At 44.2% G+C, this 23343-nt stretch overlaps 1 protein-coding gene across 1 annotated transcript; it reads right to left on the bottom strand.

Moving 5' to 3' along the window:
* Positions 1-1021: 1021 nt before the first annotated feature.
* Gja1 (gap junction protein alpha 1) lies at positions 1022-13697 on the bottom strand. Its single transcript, XM_075946010.1, has 2 exons — positions 13438-13697; positions 1022-3891 (listed from the first exon to the last, which is right to left on the bottom strand). Exon 2 carries the CDS (start codon positions 3876-3878, stop codon positions 2730-2732), a length of 1149 nt encoding a protein of 382 aa, XP_075802125.1. The 5' UTR covers positions 3879-3891; positions 13438-13697; the 3' UTR covers positions 1022-2729.
* Positions 13698-23343: the final 9646 nt, after the last annotated feature.

Genomic DNA, 23343 nt, shown 5'->3' with positions numbered 1-23343 from the left:
GTAGCTTTGCTGCTCAGTGGTGCCTCAGTTGGTACGACTATCAGAAAAAGTTTCCAATGGTTGTGACCCACTGGTTGAGAACCTCTGCTCTCCACCCTTGTGTAACTATCTCAGAGATCAGTCCCTATCCTCACTGCAGACTCTAGGGGTCAAACTGAGCTTGCCCAGCAAGCACCTTGACCTCGATGAGCCATCTTGTCAGCCCTGTATCAGCCTTGAAATTACGAAAGGGTGGTTAAGTACTTAACGCATTAACTCAGACTTTGAAGCCCAAATGAGGCTTGGCCTTGGGACAATACTTCTGGCTCAGAATCCTCTGTGCTGAGATCATTGGCTTCAGCTACTAATCTTTATATTGCATTTTATAGCTGAAACATGAGGGATTTTAGGTTTGTTTGGGTTTTGGTCTTGGTAGCCCTCCGAAAAGCTGTAACCACTATGTCAGGCCTGTAGTCCCACTAGGAAGCTGTGGGGAGAGAATGTAGCAGCTTGCACAGTGTGGGGGGCCTAGTCAGGGAGTGGAGCTGTACTCCAAGTTGAACATTTATATACTTGATCTTCTCAATTAAAATATCACTACAATGTTCCAAAATCAATGATGCACAGAACATTGCTTATGGTGACTGTCTTATTTATTTTTTAAAAGTCACCCCTCCAGTTCTGAATGTTGTTCTTAAATATCCTTAATAATATGGACTTTAAGGCTAGAGAGATGGCTCAGTGGTTAAGAGCACTGGTTGGTTGTTCTTCACCGTGTCAGGTTCGATTCTCAGCACCCACATGGCAACTCACAACTGCCTGTACTCTAGTTCCCAGGGCTTTTGACACCTTCTTCTGGCCGCTGCAGGCACACACATGGAACATAGACATAGAGGCAGGCAAAATATCCAAACCCATTTCTTAAAAAAAAAAACATGAATACTAGTCCAAAACATTAATATTTAATATTATCAGATCTATTTTTGGTAACTGAATTAATGCAGTAGGTTTTTAAAAAAAAAATCCTACAAGACATCCAGGCTGTCTTTATACTAAATTAAAACTTTATTGAATAAAGAACACTCTCCCGAGCACATGATTGGATGGACTAGGTCTACATTACATGCAATGAAGCTGAACATGACAGTAGTTTAACATGGAATGTCAAACAAATTAGTTTTTCATTGTACAAAACCATTTATGTAGCTGACGTGCAATAAGAAAAATAGGGTAGTCAACATTGCCCAATCATAGGTAATGAGTTTTTTTAAAAAGGCATTTGAAGAAACTGGTAGATGTCTTTAGCATATAGTTCAAATAAATTAGTTACACATGCACTGCTGAAACCTTCAACCCCTCTTGTATTTCAAATAAAATCTTAGTGCAAACATTAAAGTTGCTCGTCACTCTAAAAAAGACTGTTAAACTCAGAATACAAGTTCTGAATTAATGTGTAGTTATGTAGGAGAAAAATCAAATTACCAGTTACTACAAAATTCCTTTAGGCACACTTAATAGTCCACTCTAGGCATTTCTCTTTCTACGTCTCTCACATTAATGACTAAAGCCTGTTTACAGTACTAAAATTCTATCATTCAAGCATCAATGATTATATTTCAGAGAAAGGAAATCATTCATTTCAATTATGGCATTACTGCTACATTCTAAAAAGAGGGGGGAAAAAAAGTAAGTAACAAAACCAGTATCCGTAATAGGATACATGGAAAAAAAAATTTAGGGAAAAAGTGTGCTTTGCTAGCACAGCAGGGATTCTATAATGTAAACACCATATCGGCCCACACCACAAAAAAAATCCATGAGGAAGGTTCAAATTTGAACACGGTGTGCATTTGATTCAAATCTGCATTTGTGAGTCTGCTTGTACCAATAATGACGAATAAAACACACGCTTACACACATGCATACCCACACGCAGAAGTGATTGTTAGATATCAAGCATGGCTTGCTTCCCTGATGCTAACTCCAAAGGAAACCACTAAATGACATCATACGACCCTTGTAGAAATGTCGACAGAAACCATTGGTGAATGTAAGGGACTGTTGAGGATGACGTATGGGCGACGGTGACACAAAGGTGGGACAGATGTGAAAAAGAACCCGCTGGGATGTAACTACGTGGGTCATGTTTCTCTTTGAGCCTTGTCTGAACTTTTGAGTTGATACTAAGAATGAGGATTGTGTAGAGTAGCGCAAGGTCTCTCCACACCCGGGTCAGGCCTAGAACACTCACTCATCTGCAAACCGCAAGGCTTTGACACTGGAATGTTTTAACAGGGACACAGGACAACCTATCGCTTCATAAGGAAAACGCAATGCTGAGGAAGCATGGGTTCCTAGCCAAAGCTATTGCTGTTTCTTGATTAAAAAAAAAAAAAAATCACCCACTCACTCACATATACAGAACCATTCTTAAGGTTCGGTTGGGGGGGGGAGATAGAGAAAGCCCTTACCTACATATGTTCACCCAATGCAATTCTTACTAGAATTTAAGTTCTTTGAATCAACTACATTAAATTACCAATATGTACCTCCCGTATCCCCACCTGCTCCACCTAGCTATCCCAAACACCCCCAAGGAACCTAGGTATTATAATGTCTTACACCTCATCACTGAGGTTGTTGAGTACCACCTCTAAGGGAACAAAATGAACACCCCCAGGTATACTTTCTGTAAGCACCCCTTTTTCTCTTCCACGATCGAGCGGCATCTTGATGCACAAGCCTCTTGTCTAGATCTCCAGGTCATCAGGCCGAGGTCTGCTGCTGGCGCGGCTGCTGGCTCTGCTGGAAGGTCGCTGGTCCACAATGGCTAAGGGCTGTAGTTCATGCCCAGCTGCAATCTTTTTGGCATTCTGGTTGTCATCGGGGAAATCAAAAGGCTGGGCGTGGGAGTTGGAGATGGTGCTTCCGGCCTGCCCCATTCGGTTTTGCTCGGCACTGAAATTAGCCCAGTTTTGCTCACTCGCTTGCTTGTTGTAATTGCGGCACGAGGAATTGTTTCTGTCACCGGTAACCAGCTTGTACCCAGGAGGAGACATAGGCGAGAGGGGAGCGGTGGGTGAGGAGCAGCCATTGAAGTAAGCATATTTTGGAGAGCCACAGTCTTTTGTGGGGCTCAGTGGGCCAGTGGTGGCATGGTAAGGATCGCTCCTCCCCTTCACGCGATCCTTAACGCCCTTGAAGAAGACATAGAAGAGTTCGATGATATTCAAAGCGAGAGACACCAAGGACACCACCAGCATGAAGATGATGAAGATGGTCTTCTCGGTGGGACGGGAGAGGAAGCAGTCCACCTGATGGGGGCAGGGATCCCTCTTGCAGGTGTAGACGGCACTCAAGCTGAACCCATAGATGTACCACTGGATCAGCAGGAAGGCCACCTCGAAGACAGACTTGAAGAGGATGCTGATGATGTAGGTTCTCAGCAGGCCGCCCCTCATCTTCACCTTGCCGTGCTCTTCGATCCCGTACTTAAACTTCTTGATTTCAATCTGCTTCAGATGCATGTCCACGTTGGCACCATCTGTCTGGGCCACTTTGAGCTCCTCCTCTCTCTTGTTCAGTTTCTCTTCCTTTCTCATCACGTAGAACACATGAGCCAAATACAGGAGCGTGGGCACCGAGACGAATATGATCTGAAGGACCCAGAAGCGCACGTGCGAGATGGGGAAGGACTTGTCGTAGCAGACATTCTCGCAACCAGGTTGTTGGGTGTTACAGCGAAAGGCTGATTGCTCGTCACCCCACGCTGACTCAACCGCTGTCCCCAGCAGCAGGATCCTGAAAATGAAGAGCACTGACAGCCACACCTTCCCTCCAGCTGTGGAGTAGGCCTGGACCTTGTCCAGAAGCTTCCCCAAGGCACTCCAGTCACCCATGGCTGGGCAACTCCTAGGAAAAAGGAGAAAGAAAGCAACTCAGTGATCATAAGCAGCAAATAGGTGTGTGGCTATCAAAATAAGGCAAATTCAATACAAACCAAACCAAACTTCAAGGGCAAACCTGGCTTCATTTTTCAAAGATGAAATTAAGTGAGAAGTAACGGCACCTAGCTAGTGCAGGAAGAACACCCCAACCCATAGGACGATGATGTATGCATTCCTAGCATGTCACCACCATGTGACCTGAGAAGCTCTCTGCTAACTGCCTATTTTCTTCTTCTTCTTCCAAGACAGGGCCTCTCTGTGTAAACAACCCTGCCTGTCCTGGAAATAGCTCGGTAGACCAGGCTGGCCTCGAACTCAGAGATCCACCCGCCTCTCTCTGCTTCCCAAGTGCTGGGAATAAAGGCATGAGTCACCACAGCCTGGCTGCCTCTGCTTATTTTATTTGTCTGATAAACAAAGACAGTGCTTGACTGGGAGGTCAAGGTCTGAATGCATGCCTAAGCAAAACGCTGGTGTGTATCATTAAAGTATAAGGATCTAAGCAAGGACTTAGGAGAAGATCTCCAGGGTGGTACAACCAACCCTGGTTCCCAAGATGCTAGGATATTCTCTACGTCCTAATTTTATGCTGAGAGGTTCCTCTATGAAGTATCAAGCATGTAATTTGTGTGCATTCTGTATGAAGGACATTGTGCATCTCTCTTTTCTCTTCTTTTCTTTTAAGGGCCTCCTGTGTTAACCCAAGTTGTTCTCTTTCCGCCCCTCTACCTCATACTTGGTCTGTTTTCTAGCACGAGGCAGGAGAACTGCTCTGAGTTTGAGGCTATCCCAACACTTAGCCTAAGTAAGAGTTTCCAGACGAATGTTCACATTTCCATTGAGTTCACTCTCAATGCCAGTTAGTAGCTTGATAAACGAAAAGGACCACATCATGAGAATTTTCTCAGTCCAGCAGGCTTCCACGCCAGCACTCAATCAGATAGATCTGAGTTCAAAGTCAGCCTGGTCTACACAGTCAAAATTCAAAAGCAAACAAACACAAAGAAAAGAGTATTTTCTCAAGAAAAAACAAAAACAAACAAACAAAAAAACCCTTCAAATGTTGGGATAAAGGAAACAGCTTCCTGCCTACTCAGAAGAGTCATGGTCCTTAGACCAAGACATCCCAATGATCACACACAGGCTCGGAAGGCACACGGTTTGGTTTAACAAGGAGGAAACCAGGGACAAAGCAACAAGCAGCAGGTACAGAGGCAGTCCAAGATTCAGTGATGAACTGCCGAAAACTCCTGAGGGAGGGGTGGGGTTGTGAACCTTCCCCGGCTCCCTGGGCACCTTTGATGAAGACCAGACTCCTGCCAGAACTAGAAGAGTAAGATGTGGGCGGGCAGGTCCAAGCAAATAATATTTTCTAAACAGCCATAAACAAAAGGATCTTTCCTTCCACTTTTTGGAAGGTCATTTCAGACTGTAAAATGACAATTCAGAAAGGGAAGTCAGTGTACACGCAGTGTAATCAAAGAGGACCAAGGGCTGGCAGGGCTGAGACTTTTTTTTTTTTAAAGCCATGGAAAGGCTTGAAGTGAAGGGAATAATTTAATCGTGATGGACAGTATAATGGTTTGAGCACATAAAAAGCCTCTAATTTAGCAGAAAATACTAGACTAGAACTGAAGGGTAGTCCACAAGGGTCAAACAAACAACAGAGTTTTTGGAGCCATATCCAGACAGTTCTATGCGATGATGTGTAAATTGGCCCCACTTCTGTTTGTCAAGAATTATAATATTCTGCCAGGGTCATCTGCTTTTGCTCAGATCTCCAGTTGTCGGGGGTGGGGTGGCAAAAACGAAGTCATCAGACGGTTGCACGCGTGTCCTCAGGATCACGCAGCAAGGGGTCAAGGAGAACAGCACGGTCAGAGGCAGACTGGGTGTTTTATTTAGTCAGGACTTCCTCGTTCTTCCAAGTGAAATACCACTGAGGGATGCTGGTGGAAGTTCATTATTAAATTCTTTATATTCTGGAGGAAGAAACTTAACTTCTGTAGGATTCTGAGATTCCTCAAAAGTGTTCCCAGTGCCAGGGCATGTGAACTAGGCCACCCGTCAGTTCTCGGGGTAAGTACTTTTTTTTTTTATTGCACCAGCAATTTAATTGCAAAGCTGTCTTTTCTTTGAGCACCCACACAGTAGTCATTTGCATTAATGAGTTACAATCTTTCATCTGAAGAAGATATGAATTATCCAATTTGGGCGCTCTCGCTCCTGTAGCATATAGACACCTGTTATTACCCCTATCACAGACACCATCAAATAACGCTTAATGTGGTGGCTCACCCTGTGACTCCAGACTTAGTTACCGCTCTGCTTTTAGTTGCCCACTGCCACCAACCAACTGTCCTATCCGCTGGCTGTGGTGTTCTTTTTCCACTTGTCCAGATCTTAAAGATCTTCCAGATTAAAAAAAAAAAAAAAGATTATTTTGGTTTTTCAGGATAGGGTCTTGTCATGTCCTCTTGACTAGCCTCTAGATTACTTTCTCTGTTGCCCAAGCTAGCTTTGAACTTGTAGCACACTGCCCAGCTCAGCCTCCTAGAATGCAATTCTATCTAGTCTCAGATATAGGATCTTTTCTTCTTTCCCCCTTTGAGTCAGGGTCTTCTGTAGCCCAGGTTATCATATATATATATATGATAGACAGCCAGCCAGGCGGTGTTGGCACAGGCCTTTAATCCCAGCACTCGGGAGGTAGAGGCACGTGGATCTCTGAGTCTGAGGCCAACAGGTCTACAAAAGCTAGTTAGTTCTAGGAGAGGCTCCAAAGATACAGGGAAACAAACAAACAAACAAACAAACAAAAAGATGGCCTTGGTCTTCCTACCTACAGCTGTGGTTAGAAGTCAGAATGAGAATGAATGAGAACTCAATTTAACTCAACCTCCAGTTCTTAATAGTAGACTCTTGACAGAGACCAGGCCAGCCACTCTTCTAGTATTTTCTGTATCCCATGCTAGATCAACTTTCCTTTCCTGGTCGGAATCACCTAGGCCAGATACTCAAACAAAGCCCCGACTGTGCAGTGTGACCTTCCTGGGGACCCACGTGGTTTCTTTACAGCTGCCCCATAACTTCAGTCACAGAAACCGTTTGTCAACGCACAGGCAGGGGAGTCAAGAGTGAGCCAGGTGGTGGTGGCACACACCTTTAAGTCTAGCACTTGGGAGGCAGAGGCAGGTAGATCTCTGTGAATTTGAAGCCAGCTTTGTCTACAAGAGCTAGCTCCAGAACAGTTAGGACTGTTAAAGAGAAACCCTGTCTTGAAAAAAAAGATCAAAGAGTGGAATGAATCTGAACTTCTGGGAAGCAGGGCCCAGGAAAGCACAGCTTTTGGGTTATTTTAAATTACTATTTAAATGTCCCAGGTGGTTCTAAAGTGAAGCTTTGTAGGCCAGCAGGCGAGCGTGGTTCCTCAGAAATTTGTGTGTTTTCCTGCCCAAAAATATTTCTGAGTGGCAGAACATCTGGGAAGGGGAGAAGGCCAGAGCGTCTAAATATTTAGTGCAAGGTACAGAACATTCAGGACAGCAGTGCTCCGCCACCTGTGAACTGGGGTTACCCTCAGCTCCTCTGGTTCTTTCCCCCACTCTCTGCTATTGCCCGAGATCACAGGAATGGAACTCTTTAAGCTAAATGAGTTGTCTTAAAAAAATAGTTTACGCTTTAAATAAAACTAGCTGACTGTCCTTGTCTTAACAAACCGCCCTGTAGAAGCTGCAGTCAAATCCCATGCCGTCGGGATGATAGGAGTATTACAGGAGTATAACTGCCATAACTGACTGTTCACCGTACAGATTTCTCAATAGACAACTATAATGACAAGTAAAAAAAACCCTGTTTATAGTGACCTTTAAGAGCATTGAGAAAGGGTCCCACTCAGCCTAGCACTGGATTTCCTAGGTACCCAAGGATGACCTTGAACTCCTGGTCCTTCTGCTTCAGCAAGTGCTGAGATTTCAGGTGTGTGCCAACAACAGCCCAGCTGGGAGCAATCTTCTTTTGGGGGAGATCTTACTATGTATACTAAGCTGGCTTCAAAGTCAGAGATCTGCCTGCCTCTGTCTCTGAAATGCTGGTATTGAAAGCAAAGGCCACCACGCCTAGCTAGCAATGAGCTCAGAACGAGTGAAAGTGAATTTCGATGAAGGCCCTTTAACATTTTAAATAACATTATACTATCTAAAAACACGTGAGGTAATGTCTGCACAGAAACTCTTTCTAAAGTCACTTAATGGGCAATTTAAGGGAGGAGGTTAATGCTTTGTGTTTCGTTCCTGCCTCCCACTACTCCCACCCCCCTTGCCTTAGCCTTGAACTAGTGTCTGGGGAGACAGGCTGGTGGATACTCTCTAAACCTGAGATTACCCCAGCTCCGTTGTGGGGTTTTGTGTGGCACACTGTCCTTGAACTCAGAGATCCGCCGGCCTCTGCTTCCCAAGCCCTAAAATTAAAGATGTGCGTCACCATGTCCAATATAATATGCTAAGCCCCCCCAAAATTGAATGGCCCTAAAACTTAAGTACAAACTCTCCCGACCACCTTTCTGTAGCTTTTAAGGAAACCTGGCCCCTAGACCAGATGCTCAACTGTGACTTTCTCTCTTCTCTTCTAAGCAGTCAGATGGTTTTTTTTTTGGTTGTTTGTTTTGGGCAACTTTAAGTTGACACATAATTAACATACCTGAATTTAATTCGAAGATAAACGTTATCTTCGAGATGAAATCAGACCTGACTGCTTCCTCTCACATCCTAGCACTTAGCCTGACTCACTCACCTCTCTTTCCCTGCCTCTTGCCAAAATATTTGCATCTCATCTCAGCCTGCCCGGCGTTCATTTCAGGAGGTTTTTACTTTAGTTCTCCTCAGTGAATTATCCTTAGTAGGAAGGATTGAAGAGTCCAGTCCTAGGTCCCGGAATTCCCTGCTTCTCCTGCCATATTTTTATCTTTATTTTTAAAAACTAGCTTTCCCCTTATGCCACGCAAACATCACATTTGCTCACTGTTGAGATCCTCTAGAGTGGGAACTCTGGCGACTCTTGTCTGGTGTGGTGGATGACTCCTGTTATTTCAACATTTAGGAAGTTGAGACAGATAGATCGACAAACTGAACATCAGAGTCAGGCCTATGAAAATGAGGTTGCCTCAAAACAACCAACAAAATAAGTAAAGATCTTCTTCCAAAAAGCCAGAAGGGCTGGAGAAATGATTCACAGTTCTGGACCATCTAATCCCCTCTGTGAACCAGTGGGCATCAGGCACACATGTGGTGCACATTCAGGAAGAACACCCAAACACTTGAAGCAAATGTTACTGCTTTGTGTGCCCCCCCCAGTAGTGTCTAAAATTTCAAATGACAGCTTTTCTTAAGGATTGCTGTTGGTTGAAACATTATGCTTCGATCATTTGAGCTACTTACTTAGACAGACTTTCTTGTGTAGCCCTGGCTGTCCTGGAACTCACTCTGTAGACCATCTGGCTGGCCCTGAAGCCAGAGGCCTACCTGCCTCTGCCACCCAAGTGCTGGATTAAAGGTGTGCACCCCCACACCCAACTTGAAGCAGTTTCAAATTATGAGACCTCAAGGGTGGTAAAAAAAAAAACCCTCCAAGATATGCCCCTGTGTTCCTCCAATTCTGAGTGTTCTAACAGATGGGAACGCACAATTTCAAGGTAACCAAGGACGAAAATCACAGCAGCCCTCTGCTTGAAATGTTTACTTCAAGAATGATAAATGTTCACTAGGGGAGTAGAGCTGACGCTAACCAGTTAATTTAATAACCTCTACACAACCTGAGTCCACACAGGCAACGAGGTGATCTTGATCCAGCACACCACAGAAAACATCCCCAGACCAGGCAAAACTCAACCTTTGCAGCCCTATACAGGGCTAAGACACCTGGTTCTCCTCGATGAAACCTAGTCTATGTAAAACGTAGTTGTCACAAATTCTGACACGCAGGTTTCGGATGACCTCAATCCATTTGTCAGGGATTCCCTAATATTCCCAGTCTCACAGGTTTTGCTGTGAGATGCAAGATGGCTTTTCTGTCCTGTTCACACGTCCTCATTTGGACACAGTCAAAACAGATTGGACTGCACAGAATGAGAAACTGTGGTTAAGGGACCCCACCCAAAAGAAGATGCTGCACCAAGAGACAATGTCTTTCTGCATTCACTACCTGCTACCTAGATCTCCTGCCAAAGGTTGCTCAGTCAATTTTAGGGATAGGGGAGGGAGTTAGAAGCTGCTGACTAAAAGGGCATATTCAACTGCCTTCCAAGTAACTTTAAAAAGCTGTCATTTGTCATTTCATCTGCCTCCACTCACATCTACCTCCAAAGATAGCTTACTAAACAATGTTGTTACTCTGTGACTATGTAAACACAGGTTTGGGATGCCCAAGTACACTAAGAACAGTCTGTTTACCTCAATAAGCACTCCATGAGCTAGCCCATGTATCCCATGCTTTTAGTTACCACCATGATAAAATGTAGGTCTTTCTTTTTTTTTAAATTTATTTATTTATTAAAGATTTCCGTCTCTTCCCCGCCACCGCCTCCCATTTCCCTCCCCCTCCCAATTAAGTCTCCCCCCCCCAGCCCGAAAAGCAATCAGGGTTCCCTGTCCTGTGGGAAGTCCAAGGAACCCCCACCTCCATCCAGGTCTAGTAAGTTGAGCATCCAAACTGCCTAGGCTCCCACAAAATGTAGGTCTTTCAAAAGAACAGTAAACATCTTATGTCACAGTCATAGAAAAGTGGAGTTTAACCATTTACCCCAAAGATTCAGAACACACTTGCACCTTCCTACCTAGAAGTAGCTAGGACGTTTGAGCTTGGAAGGATCTACACTGAACATGAACGTTAATAATACACACAAGATGACTACATTTTCAACACCCCCCCCAGCTTAGCAGGATATGCCCCAACACATGAAGAGTCAAACAGAATCTCGAAGGGAAGTCACAACAACAGGAAAGGTGGAGTCGCAGGTATTAATCAGTGGACGACTTTCCTATCATTCCCTTCCCTCGGGGCATATAAAGTTTCTACAGTTCACAGGAGCTATGCCTCTGCATACTGTAATAAAGCAAGGCACAGTGTCTGCTACCCCTTCTCCCCCCCACCCCCTCACCCCCACCCCCGGCAATTCCCTCCGAATTGGAAACGGCTAAGGGAGCAAACGCTGCTCCCTATCCGGGAGGAAATGCAGCCTTCCTTTGCTTGCTGCTGGCTTTAGAACCAAACTTCCCATGGAAGGGTCAGGGAAGGATAAGAATCCCAATGGCATAAGGATGAGATGATGGAACCGCAGTGAGGTTGAAGAGCTTCAAAGGGGGCATTAGAGAAATATGGTATGCGTTCAGATCAAAGCGCTACCACCCGGAGACGCTGGCAAAGGAAGGTGGCCTTCACACACTGGGGAGACACATTCCAGTAATTCAAAATTCAACATCTCACCGGGACAGAATGCTACAGTCTGTAATTGAGCTCAATTTCAATCAACTTGGCCTACTAAGCAGAATTAACAAATCTGCGCCCAGAGGTAGTCTAGGTCCTCGTTAGCATATTTTATTCTTCAGCTTTTATTTCCAACAATCCTCAAAAAAAATGAACATTAGGCTTCCTCGCGGGACCCTACTGGCCATTCAAGGTTGCTCAGACTGGTAAGATTCATCACTTTTCAGTCACTACTATTTTGGTTGCAGGAACAAAGGAAATTACTTTAAACCCACCTCCAAATACTGCCCAGTAGGTAGTTCTCCCCACCCTAAACCCAGCAAGGGGAGAAGGGAAGCTCGCCTCTGCTTGCGGGTCGGTCAGAGCCTGCCCAAGGCTCTGCCAGACGTGCTGGGCGAGTGTTAGGTGTACCCGAGGGCACGAACCTGAGATCTCTGCCCGGAATTCAAGGTTTGAATTTCCCAATCCTGAACGGATTTGCCTCAGCACACGTCAGTAGTTGTAGCCCGGTTTCTCGAAGGGTCTTCTTTGCCCCTCCTTCTTCCGCCCCGCCTCGTTCTTAGGGAATTTCAAGAGTTTCCACAAGTGTTACAAGTGCATTTCCCGGGAACCGAGACTTCCTAGGACCTTCCAGGGACTGCACCCGAGAGAATTTAGGGAGAATAGGGTGAGAAAAGGCAGCGCCGAGGGGCAGACGTTAGACTGACAACTTTAATGAAGTTGAACACTCGCTCTTTGACCGACGGGCGCCAAGCCCGGTCTCCCCTCCCCCCCTTCGCGGGCAGAGGTCTGGACCGCGAAGCCCGGAGGCTGCGGGGAGCGCGAGCTGAGCTCAGGATGCTAAGATGGCAGGAGGGGCCCCGCGCTACCCGCCTTCCCAAAGACTTCACTTGGATTCGACTCTCAGACTCATCTGGTACAAAGGAGAAAAAAAAAAAACTTCAATACAGACTCACCCTGAGTTATTTCGGTCTGGATTTTAGGCGGTACAAAATGAACTCAGGGCAAAGTGCTTTACCAATTTAAAAAAACAGCTTTAAGACAGACCCTCTTTAAACTGCACGTTAACATCATCTTTTCCTAGCGCTTAGCACCCGGTAGAGTCAACTCAAAACAGTCCCGACAGCTCCGAAATCGCTACAGGTCTCCGCAAGCAGACGGAGGCCATGGGCGGGGGTGGGGGGGTGAGTAAGCTCCCTCTAAAGAGTGACTTCAAAACAAAAAAAAAGCCTTTTCCCTATTCCTTCTAGGAGCTCGTGTTTTAGCAGTTGATTTTGGAAAGCATTCTGGCACACACACTCTAAAACGCCCGTTTCTTCTCTAACACTCCGTAAGCCACCACCACCCATTCAAGATTTCTCCTGCCGGGAGTTGCCAGCGTGGTGGAGTAAAAAGTTGGCTGTGCGTGCTAAGGGGTTCATCCCGAAGCACCGCGCTGGCTTGCACAAAGTAACCACTGTTGGTCTGAAAGCCCTAACAGCAGCACACATCTTCTGGCTTAATCCTGAAAAGTCTAAGAAGGAACCACGTGGAAGTCAAGTAGCCGCAGCTTCTCAACAAAGCACTCTGTCACAAAGGGGGGGGGGTCTGCTTTTTCAAGGCTAAAAACAGCGGTCAGTATTTCCACATGAAAAAAGCCCACGGTGTACAACACTATAGGAAGCACGCTAAGCAAACTTGACTGAAATGTCCAATTCAAGTCCCCCCAGTTTCCCCACCCCCGCGCAATACCTACCCCTATTCGTGACTACAAAAAAGTTAAACTAGGCTCCGCAACAAAGAGCCAACTTTAGTAACTTGGTTCTTTACTCTAGTTGGAAAAGTCTGAGTCTTTTACCTGTTGCATTGTTTGGAAAACTTTTTAAACAACCAAACGATAACTCAGCACGTGGAAACGGAAGGCACTTTGAAGTCCATCCTTCTACTTACAGTATCAGAAGTCAAAAGTGACAACGCATTTATAAACCACAATAGAAGAGCTTTCCTTACAGAAAAAGACGTTAATAGGTAAAGTGGGTTTTTCAAAACTTACTCTTTCGCTTAACGAAAGCGAAGCCGGCGCGCCAAAATGAGGCTCCTAGGAGGCTGAAGTCAAGGAAAAGGAGGGCTCAGGCTCTCCGAACTGTCTATTTAAAGTTTAAAAGTCTGCTGCTGTTTGGTACTTTCCTCACGCCTTCTCCCAATGAAAGAAAAGTGCTGATACCTCGTAAAAGCCTTTTTCTAACTCGGAGCACCGAGCTTTTAAAAGTTTCAAGCCACTGACTCAACTGGAAGGAGGGGCTAGGGGAAAGGGGAGGGAGGAAGAAAAGGCGGGGAGGAGGTGGGGAGAAGGCTGGTGAGCCTGGGGCTGAGCAGGCAGAAGACGCAGCCGGGTCAAGATAGAGCTGTGGTTTGAACGAGCTGAAGAGAAAAAAAGAAAGAAAGAAAGAAAGAAAACAGCCCTAGATATACGTCTGTCACTACTTGGCTGTAACCCCTCAAAGATTAAAAACTGTTGAGTCTAGAGCTTCCGATCACCAGGGAAAAGTGAGAATACGTACTTTTTATATTGCATTTTCTAAACTAAGAAAAAAAAAATCACAGCAAATAAAAATGGGGGAGACAAGGCTAACCAGTGCAGACTTGTTCTGTGTTGCCCAAGCCGTGTGAAGCTGGAGGTGGGTGCGAGTGATCTTTCTTATGATCTAATTCTTTTCCTCTTAAACATGGGCAATTAACAAAGAGAAGAACTGGCGGGCATGGGAAAGGCATTGCACAACCAGATGTGTGCGGTAGTGTGTCTGCCCCTTCAGCTCCTGGACCAGGTTAGGAATTTTTATGTATTCCTTCAATTAAGCACAAGAAGATAAGTATTATAATGTATCATGTATATAATTTTTTCATTGAAATGTTGATACTGACCTCTACCAGATCTCCAAGGAAGTGAACATTTATGTCTTGGGCCTATTCGTGGCAACAATTTAATGTTTAAATTTGCAGTGAGATGTCTGAATTCCTTTTTTCTTTAACAGGTGCAGACTAGACTTGCCCAATACATTATGTTGGCATAAAATGGCTCAGAAAACTTCATCCCCTCTTTCAATCCTGTCGCTGCGAAAAAGCCCAGCCAGCTTCATGGCAGTCCTGATGGGGTTTCTGAAGGCCTGAGTCATGTGGCCTCATTCCTAGGGTGGGTAGTGTCTTTGAGGACTCCCAGATGTACTCCAAGAAGGCTTGTGGTAGGGTTATTGCCATAAACAGACTTCATTGGTATTAGAAACCTCTTGGCCTTTCTACAGACATCTACCTTAAGACCATCTTAACTTTTCACGCGAATCCAGATAGCAGACCACAGAAGGATGGCAAAGATTTCCTGGGAAATGTTTTCCCCAAGTATCCTCTCACAGTGGTAACTAAGGACCATTTGCAATCTCACCATTTAAGACACCAACAAGCTCTCTTTCTTTTGATTATCCCATTCTCATTAAGGTTTGCAAATGTCTCTCTGCATAGCCCTGGCTGTCCTGGAACTCACGACCTACATAAACCAGGATGGCCTCGAACTCACAGAGGTCTGCCTTCCTCTGGCTTCCCAGCACTGGGATTAAAGGTGTGCGCCACTATGCCTAGCTTATTAAATTTATCTTTAACTGATGAACTATAAGAAGTGTACATAATGTTGGAGCAATGTGATATTTTGATGCATGTGTAAAGTTTGTGGTGTTGAACTTGGTATAAGCTCGTTTGTCTGTTGAAACCTCCATCATTTCCTAGGGTAAAATATCCCGGTTCTAAGAAATCACCATCATCTGTGGTCAGTTTACCCATGCTTATCACACCACACTTGTAGAACAACCCTTGTAAAAATTAGCGTCTTTGAATCGGCCTCTCCCTGTTCCTCTTTCCCTCTTTACAAAAACAAATTTTATTTAATTTACAGAAAGATTAGTTTGCCGGGTGTGGTGGCGCACACCTTTAATCCCTCCCTCTGGAGGCAGAGGCTGGTGGAGTTTTGTGAGTTCAAGGCTAGCCTGGTTTACAAAGCGAGTTCCTGGACAGCCAGGGCTACATAGAGAAACCCTGTCTCAAAAAAATTTTTTTTTGCTTTATTTTTATAAAATTATTTGCCAAGTGCAATTATTACCAATACTGATTTTATTAATAACATTCCTGTAATATCAATTCAGAATTAGTTGCAGGGGGAAAAACAAGTTGTGATTGACAACCTTATAATAGATTTTTTAAAGCATAATTATGCTTATTTGGTTTTTTGTTTTTATTTTTCATTTTTTGAGGCAGTGTCTCTGTGGCCCAATCTGGCCTTTACCCTCTGAGCCCCCTCCTGCTTGTCTCTACAAGCATAGGCCTTGTAGGTGTGCAACAGGCTGCACAATAGCCGTGCTTCTAGTGATGTTCTGAGAAATACACGTTATTGTAGCCCTGGCCAGAAGACTGCTTTTCAAAACGATGCTTCTTAATATTTATTGATTTTTATTGCATTGGTGTTTTATCTGTGTAAGGGTGTCAGGTCCCCTAGAACTGTAGTTACAGACAGTTGTGAGCTGTCCTGTGGGTGCTGGGAATTGAACCGGAGTCCTCTGGAAGAGCAGTCAGTGTTCTTAGCTACTGAGCCATGTCTCCAGACGCACCCCCCCCCCAAAAAAATGGTGCTTGTTAATAGGAGAGCTGAGTTCATTCTTTAATTTTTACTTTTGTTTGGAAACACACACTTATGGGATTCTGAGACGCACAGAACCGAGTTTAAGGATGTGAAAGGTCTGTCTTCTATTCACTGTACCCTCACTGTAGCACTGGCTTCGAACTTACCCTGTAGACCAGGCCGTCCTTGAATATCTGGAGCATTAAAAATCTACTGGCGGCGAGAGGGACAGACAACGGTCTCTGCCTAGAGCCACTGTCGCGTGAAAGTGGTGAAGCAGGACAGTCAACTGAGTTTCAAGCAAGCCTCAGGAACAGTGGCGGAACCCTGTCTTAGGTCGAAAACCGGGTGCAGAGATTGCTACCGAGGGTATTGCAGTGGGTGCGGGAAGGAAGAGAGGTTAGCTACGCAAGGGAACTGTAGTGACAACCGGAAGAGAAGGGAAGTGGAAATGTTCGAACCTGACGACAGACTCCAGTGGGAAAACAAGAGGCAGCAGTAGGTGGGGACCGAGCTTGGAAATTTAACTGGGAAAATATTACTAACACCAAAAAAGGAAGTTGGGGAGTGACCCACCAGCTGGAAGACACAATAGTTACACTTTGGAATATCCTGTGATGAAGAGCAGAGATACCTAGGCAAAGGTACTTTAGTAACATTGCAACTGTGGGTTAAGATGTTCAGGTTAAAATTGTTGAAAGATTTTAGATTAAGTGAAAAGAATTGATAGTTTCAAGCTACAGGTTCTGAAGTGTTTGTTCTGAGAGGCTATGTAGGCAGTGAATCTCCAAGACAAAGCACACAGCTCTAGTGGATTTCCTCTAAGGCCCACAAAGAAAAAGAATGACAAAAGCAAGTCAGGGCGAGAAAGAGAAGAGCATTCAGAATGCCCCAGGCGCGGGAGGGGGCGCTTGTTTGTAAGTAGAATACCTCTAGCCAGAGGACTTCTAGGTCTTTAACTTTGAAAGGGGAATTATTCACCGAAAACAAAAGAGTGAATGCAGACCTTACAGGAAATGAAGTGCTGAAGTAGAGGGAGCTTGGGGAACTAGGGGAGTGAAAGTAGTTTCTCTCCCAGTGCGTGAGCTTGAGACCCAGCTCTCTAGGGCTCTCAGAAACCATTATCTTTTTTCTCTCTTCTCTCCCTCCCTTTCCTCTGCCTCTTAATCTCTATCTCCTAGCTGGTCCGCTGCCTGTCTGTGACTCCTCAATTCTGGTTTAAAGGTGTGCACCACTACTCTGGGCCCAGCTTTATCTGATGCTGAGTTTTTTTGTAGTTGTTTTAAGTTTTGGGATTAAAGTCTCTCTGAACAGATCCTGACCCTCCTCCCTCACTTCCTGTGTTGGGATGATGGTGAGTGTCCAGCCTGGTTTAGATTTCCTTACTTCTGTATCACAATAATACTTTTTTTTGCATGCATCAAATTTCAATATAAGCTAGTGTTTTTAGTCTTCAAGGAAGGAGTGAACATGAACTTGGAGCTCAAAAGCATGCAATAAAGGAATGCTTTAACTAAACTGGTCAACCAGTCAGAGCATGTATCTTACTGTGTGTGCATCTTACTGTGTGTGTATCTGATGTGTAATTGTGTGTCTTACTGTGTGTGTATCTGATGTGTAATTGTGTATCTTACTATGTGTGTATCTTACTGTGTGTGTATCTGATGTGTAATTGTGCATCTTACTGTGACGATTAGGGAACCACATTTCCTTGAGTAGCAGCTTCACAGTCAAATTGCACTAGAATCCTTTTGCACGTTTCTGAAACCGACAACTCACCTCTTAATTCCAGCAGATTCATGTAACTGAAGCCTTGTTGCCCGTTTATTTGGCAACCTGTCATCCTTGGAAACATTGCAAAGATCAACCTTTGACTCTGTCTCTGTAAAATTTAAGCTGTCCCTATTTATCGCTTAGTGAACGTGACTGTGAAACCAAACCAAAAAAAAGCATTTATAAATGGAAGGAATAATTAGTTTTGCTTTGTTTTGTTGAAAGGGAAAGACGCTTAGCTGCGGATAAATATGTCTCTGGCTCCATCTTCTGTACAGAGTGGAAATGAACATCAAAAGAAGGGACTGTGGCCGCTCTCTCAGAGAAGCTCACATCCACGCTCCTTCTTCCCAGCCCTTCTCTTTTTCGCTGTCCTCTTGCTTAATCCATATAGAGGTCTTTTAACAAACTGCAACTCTGCTTTAAAAAAATGTAGCTGCCAAACCACTTGCTATCTATTTAATGTTTACTGGTTTTTGGAGACAAGGTTTCTCTTAGTTTTGGAGCCTGTCCTGGAACTTGCTCTGTAGACCAGGCTGCCCTTAGACTCACAGAGATCTACTTGCTTCTGCCTCCTGAGTGCTGGGATTAAAGAAGTGCACCACCACCCCCTGGCTTGATATCATTTTTTTTTTTATAAAGCTCGGGTAATCTTTTAGGATGTTTAGATTTAGCAATGCAGTAAATATTTACTATGTTTTAGGAACTATACTAGATGCCAGTGAAAGGATTTTTACATATGACCTGAAGACAAAACTGCTGCCAGGGAGAACTCCTTAAGCTTAAGTCTTTGGGTTTTCTTAAGGGAACTTTGAAAAAAATCAACAAATGACGAGAAAAAAGAATGCTAGTTTTGTCTTTCAGAGGGGAAGGGCATCTATTCCCTCTATGATTAGGTCCTGAGCTGCAGATTTGAAGACTACAATGACTAAAAGAATGGTTGATGGCTTAGTGGCTAAAAGTGTTTGCCACCAAGCTTTACCTCCTGAGCTTGGCTCCCCAGGACCCTCACTGTGGAAGGAGAAAGCTGACTCCCGGAAGTTGTCCTCTGACCTCCCACGTGTGTACTCTGGCATGAATGGACCTATGATTACATGTGCTAAATAAATAAATTGAAATAAAAACTTATGAACAGGATGTCTACCTCCAAACCCCTGGGAAAAAGAAATTGTTCAGGAGCAAAAGCTAGGAAAAGTTTTCAGTTTTGCTTAGTGACAAGATCTCCTGTAGCTCAGGCTAACCCTGAACTAGCTATGTAGGTAAGACAACCTTGAGTTTCTGATCTTCCATATGCTGGGATTACAGGCATACATTGTCATGCCTGACTCAAAGCTAAGATGATGTTGCATATCGTTGAATTGTATAAAGAGGAACAACATCCAATTATCTGGATTTTCTGACCATCAGACATTGTATTCATGTATTAAAACATCACACATTTGTGTAACTATCATGTGTCAATTAAAAATAAAAGTAGCTTTTAAAGGAAGAGAAAAACCCCTTCCACTCTTGGGAGTTTTCCTGACTTTCCCTCACTAAGTCTATTTTTATTTTTATTTATTTATTTTTGCTTAGAAAAGAAGGAAGAAAGCCAGGTGGTGGTGGTACATACCTTTAGCCTCAGCACTTGGAAGGCAGAGACAGGTGGATCTCTGTGAGTTCGAGGCCAGCCTGGTCTACAAGAGCTAGTTCCAGGACAGGCTCCAAAGCCACAGAGAAACGCTGTCTTGAAAAAAGAAGAAGAAGAAGAAGAAGAAGAAGAAGAAGAAGAAGAAGAAGAAGAGGAGGAGGAGGAGGAGGAGGAGGAGGAGGAGGAGGAGGAGGAGGAGGAGGAGGAGGAGGACGAGGAGGACGAGGAGGAGGAGGAGGACGAGGACGAGGACGAGGACGAGGACGAGGAGGACGAGGACGAGGAGGACGAGGACGAGGAGGAAGAGGAAGGAAGAGCATCTAAATTTGACTTTACCTGAAACTTTTGTCTGCTGATTAATTATCCAACAAAAGAGAAAATGGCTTAAGACTTCATTTCTGCTTAAACAACATGAACATTACTCAATTATCTGGAATCATCTTGTACATGTCATCTTTGATTCCACTGCTCAAGAGGCAGAAGCAACCAGACCTCCATTAGTTCTGGGCCAGCCTGGTCTACATATCAAGTTCCAGACCAACCAGAGACACATAGTGGAGCCCTGTCTGGGAAAAAGAAATTCATCAAGACAGCTCTCTCTTCTGTGGGATGCTTGCTGTCACTTTAGAGTCAGCCTTGTGCTGTGTGCTCTGGAGACTAGAACGCATAGGGAAGATTTTATGTGTCAGAAGCATCCTTGTGTGTGCAATTTTTTAGAAATTTAAGGATGAGAGCAAGTGTATGGTTAATGTAACAAAATCAAGAACAAAATCATTCACACCACTATTTAATTGAATCAAAAAAGAGAAAAGAAGAAAAGACAGACTGACTTAATATTGCTTTAAGAGTCAGCTGAGATAAAAATTCCCAAATGAAATATTTACAATGCTTGGTTATAGTCCCACTTACTGAGGTCGTTAAAGTGCCTTTCTGTTGTATGTCTGAGTTGGCTTTGGTACACATGAAGAAGGACCTGTCCCGGCTTTATACCATGCATGGCCTTGATAGGCAGCACCCTGTTTTACAGAGTTTTCATTTATTATAAACGTAAAACCACACAATTATTCCTTTAAAAATCCTGTATCATAGTAATTATAAATGCATTAATAATATTTCAGCCAGAAAGGGTACGATGACCAAAGCTGAAAACCCACCCTACTGGGTGCTCAGGAAAAGCTTCAGTTTACTTACCGATAACAATTGATAATGGGTAGCAAATTAGTTACTATTCGTTATTGACATAAAATTAAGTCCAAAATTACTGTAGCAGGATTCGTACGGCCTCAAGACTCTTGTGACTTTTTAAATTGGTTTATCTTTATTATTTGTGTGTGTATGTGTTTGTGTGCCATGTGTGTGCAGGAGTCCTTGGAAGCCAGGAAAAGGCATTGGATCCCTTGGAGGTGGAGTTATAGGAAGTTGTGTGCCATCATATGGGTGCTGGAAACCAAATTCAGTTCTTAACTATCTCTCTAGCCTCCAGTGACTACTTTCTAGTCTCTTGGCGGTTCCTGCCATCCATTAGGACACAGTACCTGAGCTTACAATAAACCCCACCGTAAAGTATGAGTTTTATTTAAAAATTTCCCAAACTTCTTCAGACTCAAATTATCTTCCCCAGTGGTCACCCATAGAAGGTAGATATTCTGCAGTTAGCCTTCCAAGTTGATGTTTGTTTGTGTATGTTTATAAAATTGTTTTATTTTGAGACAGGGTCTCACATAGCCAAGGTTGGTCTTGAACTCTAGAAGCAATCCTCCTGCTTCAAACTCCCAAGTGCTGGGATTATGGGTGGGCAGCCATGTGTTGCTTGGAGTTCCATGTTTGGGTAAAGATACTGAAAACCTAGACTTCTACGTGAGATCTCAAAAAACAAAAGAAAACAACAACAAAAAAAAATGCTGCCATGCATTTGACAGGTTAAGAAGAAGAATCAGCATGAGAAACAGACTGCTTCAAAGACATAGGAAGAGAACCAGGAATAACCAAAGGTAAACACGCAAAAAGAACTGAGAAAGAAGTAACCCAGCTGAACACAGCCCCAGCAACATAGCTTCCTGCTGGGTGGAGGGAAAGCAGAGGCCTCATAAGGAAGGCAAGACTGTTGCTAAAAACGTACTGACAATCCGGTAACAGGCCCCCAGCAATTAGTACAACTGACTCCATGATGGTCATACCATTCAGGCTGTAAAACTCAGCATGTAGATAGCACCACCTGCCAAAATGAAAGCAAAGACCTAATCCATCAAAGTCCATAGTTCTGGGAAAGTCTCTAAATGTGCTAACCTTGTGTTTTGGCTTCTATAGTTCTGAGTCTGGCTAACTATTCTTTTTGTTTGTTTGTTTGTTTGTTTTCTTTTTTTTGTTTTTTTTTTTGTTTTTTTTTTTGGTTTTTTTTTTTGGTTTTTCGAGACAGGGTTTCTCTGTGGCTTTGGAGCCTGTCCTGGAACTAGCTCTGTAGACCAGCCAGGTTGGTCTCGAACTCACAGAGATCCGTCTGCCTCTGCCTCCAGAGTGCTGGGATTAAAGGCGTGCGCCACCATCGCCCGGCCTGGCTAACTATTCTTGCAAGAACATACTTTTTGTGCTTAAAAGCTCAACCCTGGAAAAGCTCAGTCCTACACCAGGATCCTGAACACTCAGTGTTCAGGCTAACAAAGGCTTCCTATTGGCTTAAACTCACGAAGGAGCAATCTTCTCAATGCGTCAGCCTTTTCTGGTGGATTCCACGCAATTCCTACCTTCAACATAAGCCCATAGCCCTCACAACACATGTTTTGGTGAAGCAATAATTCACCTGGCAGAGCTGTAGAGAAGAATCTCACTTTGCCACACTGTGTGACAAAGAGGACCCTGATCAGCTGCAATCTTGAGAGAAAAACTATTAATGAAAACAAACTGAGCCACGGAATAAAGGTAAGCCACCGAACCCTCAGTGCCCCAGGGTGAGAGACAGCCCCAGGAGAGAGCTGTGGGAAAAGAAGGCGTGGCTCAGGCAGTGAAGGGTACGGAGAAACTTGTGGCGGAGAGCACGTCGCAGTTTCTGGAAACAGCCCTGCGTATGATTGCCAATGGGTCGATCTCTGGCGCCACCTATCGTTCCACAGCCGCCAAGCTCTAAAGGCCAAACCCAGTTGGTACTCAAGACTTGAAGATACAAAGCCAGGTTCTCTTAACGTGGCTGGTTTCTGCACTCTTGGTGCAATTGGTGTGTGTGTGTGTAGGGGGAGGTCCGCCCTCAGCTAGAATGCAAGCCCACCAGGTGGCAAAGATTGGAGTGTCCCTGGAAAGTGACAGAACCGGCTTGGCCGGCCCTATGAACTGCAAAGCCAACAGGGGCTTTAAGGTAAGCAAAGACAGGAAGCCACTAAGGACAGACCCATCAGCTCAAATACTTGACCAAACTGAATGGGTAAGACAAGACTCCCCAAGTTCAGCTGGGAACCCTACATCTGGCCTTCCTCCAGCACTAAAACAAAACAAAACAACAAAACTTTTATGTTCTTATTTTATATTCCCCTTTATACATCCATTCAATTTTGTATACATGTTGTTTTCATTATTCCTACACACACGCGAGTGAGCACACACACACACATTGTGAGTTTGCCTCGTTTTTCCTCTTTTCTACTAAAATTTTAGTAGCATTTGACTTTATCATACTGGTTTTGAATTTTTTTAAATATTTATTTATTATGTATACAATATTCTGTCTGTGTGTATGCCTGCAGGCCAGAAGAGGGCACCAGACCCCATTACAGATGGTTGTGAGCCACCATGTGGTTGCTGGGAATTGAACTCAGGACCTTTGGAAGAGCAGGCAATGCTCTTAACCTCTGAGCCATCTCTCCAGCCCCTGGTTTTGAGTTTTTTTTATAATGATCATGATGGATAGG

The sequence above is a fragment of the Microtus pennsylvanicus genome, chromosome 1, assembly GCF_037038515.1.
Source record: "Microtus pennsylvanicus isolate mMicPen1 chromosome 1, mMicPen1.hap1, whole genome shotgun sequence".
Classification (NCBI taxonomy): domain Eukaryota; kingdom Metazoa; phylum Chordata; class Mammalia; order Rodentia; family Cricetidae; genus Microtus; species Microtus pennsylvanicus.
Note: the sequence above shows the minus strand (reverse complement) of the source record. Positions and strands in the feature narration are given on the sequence as shown.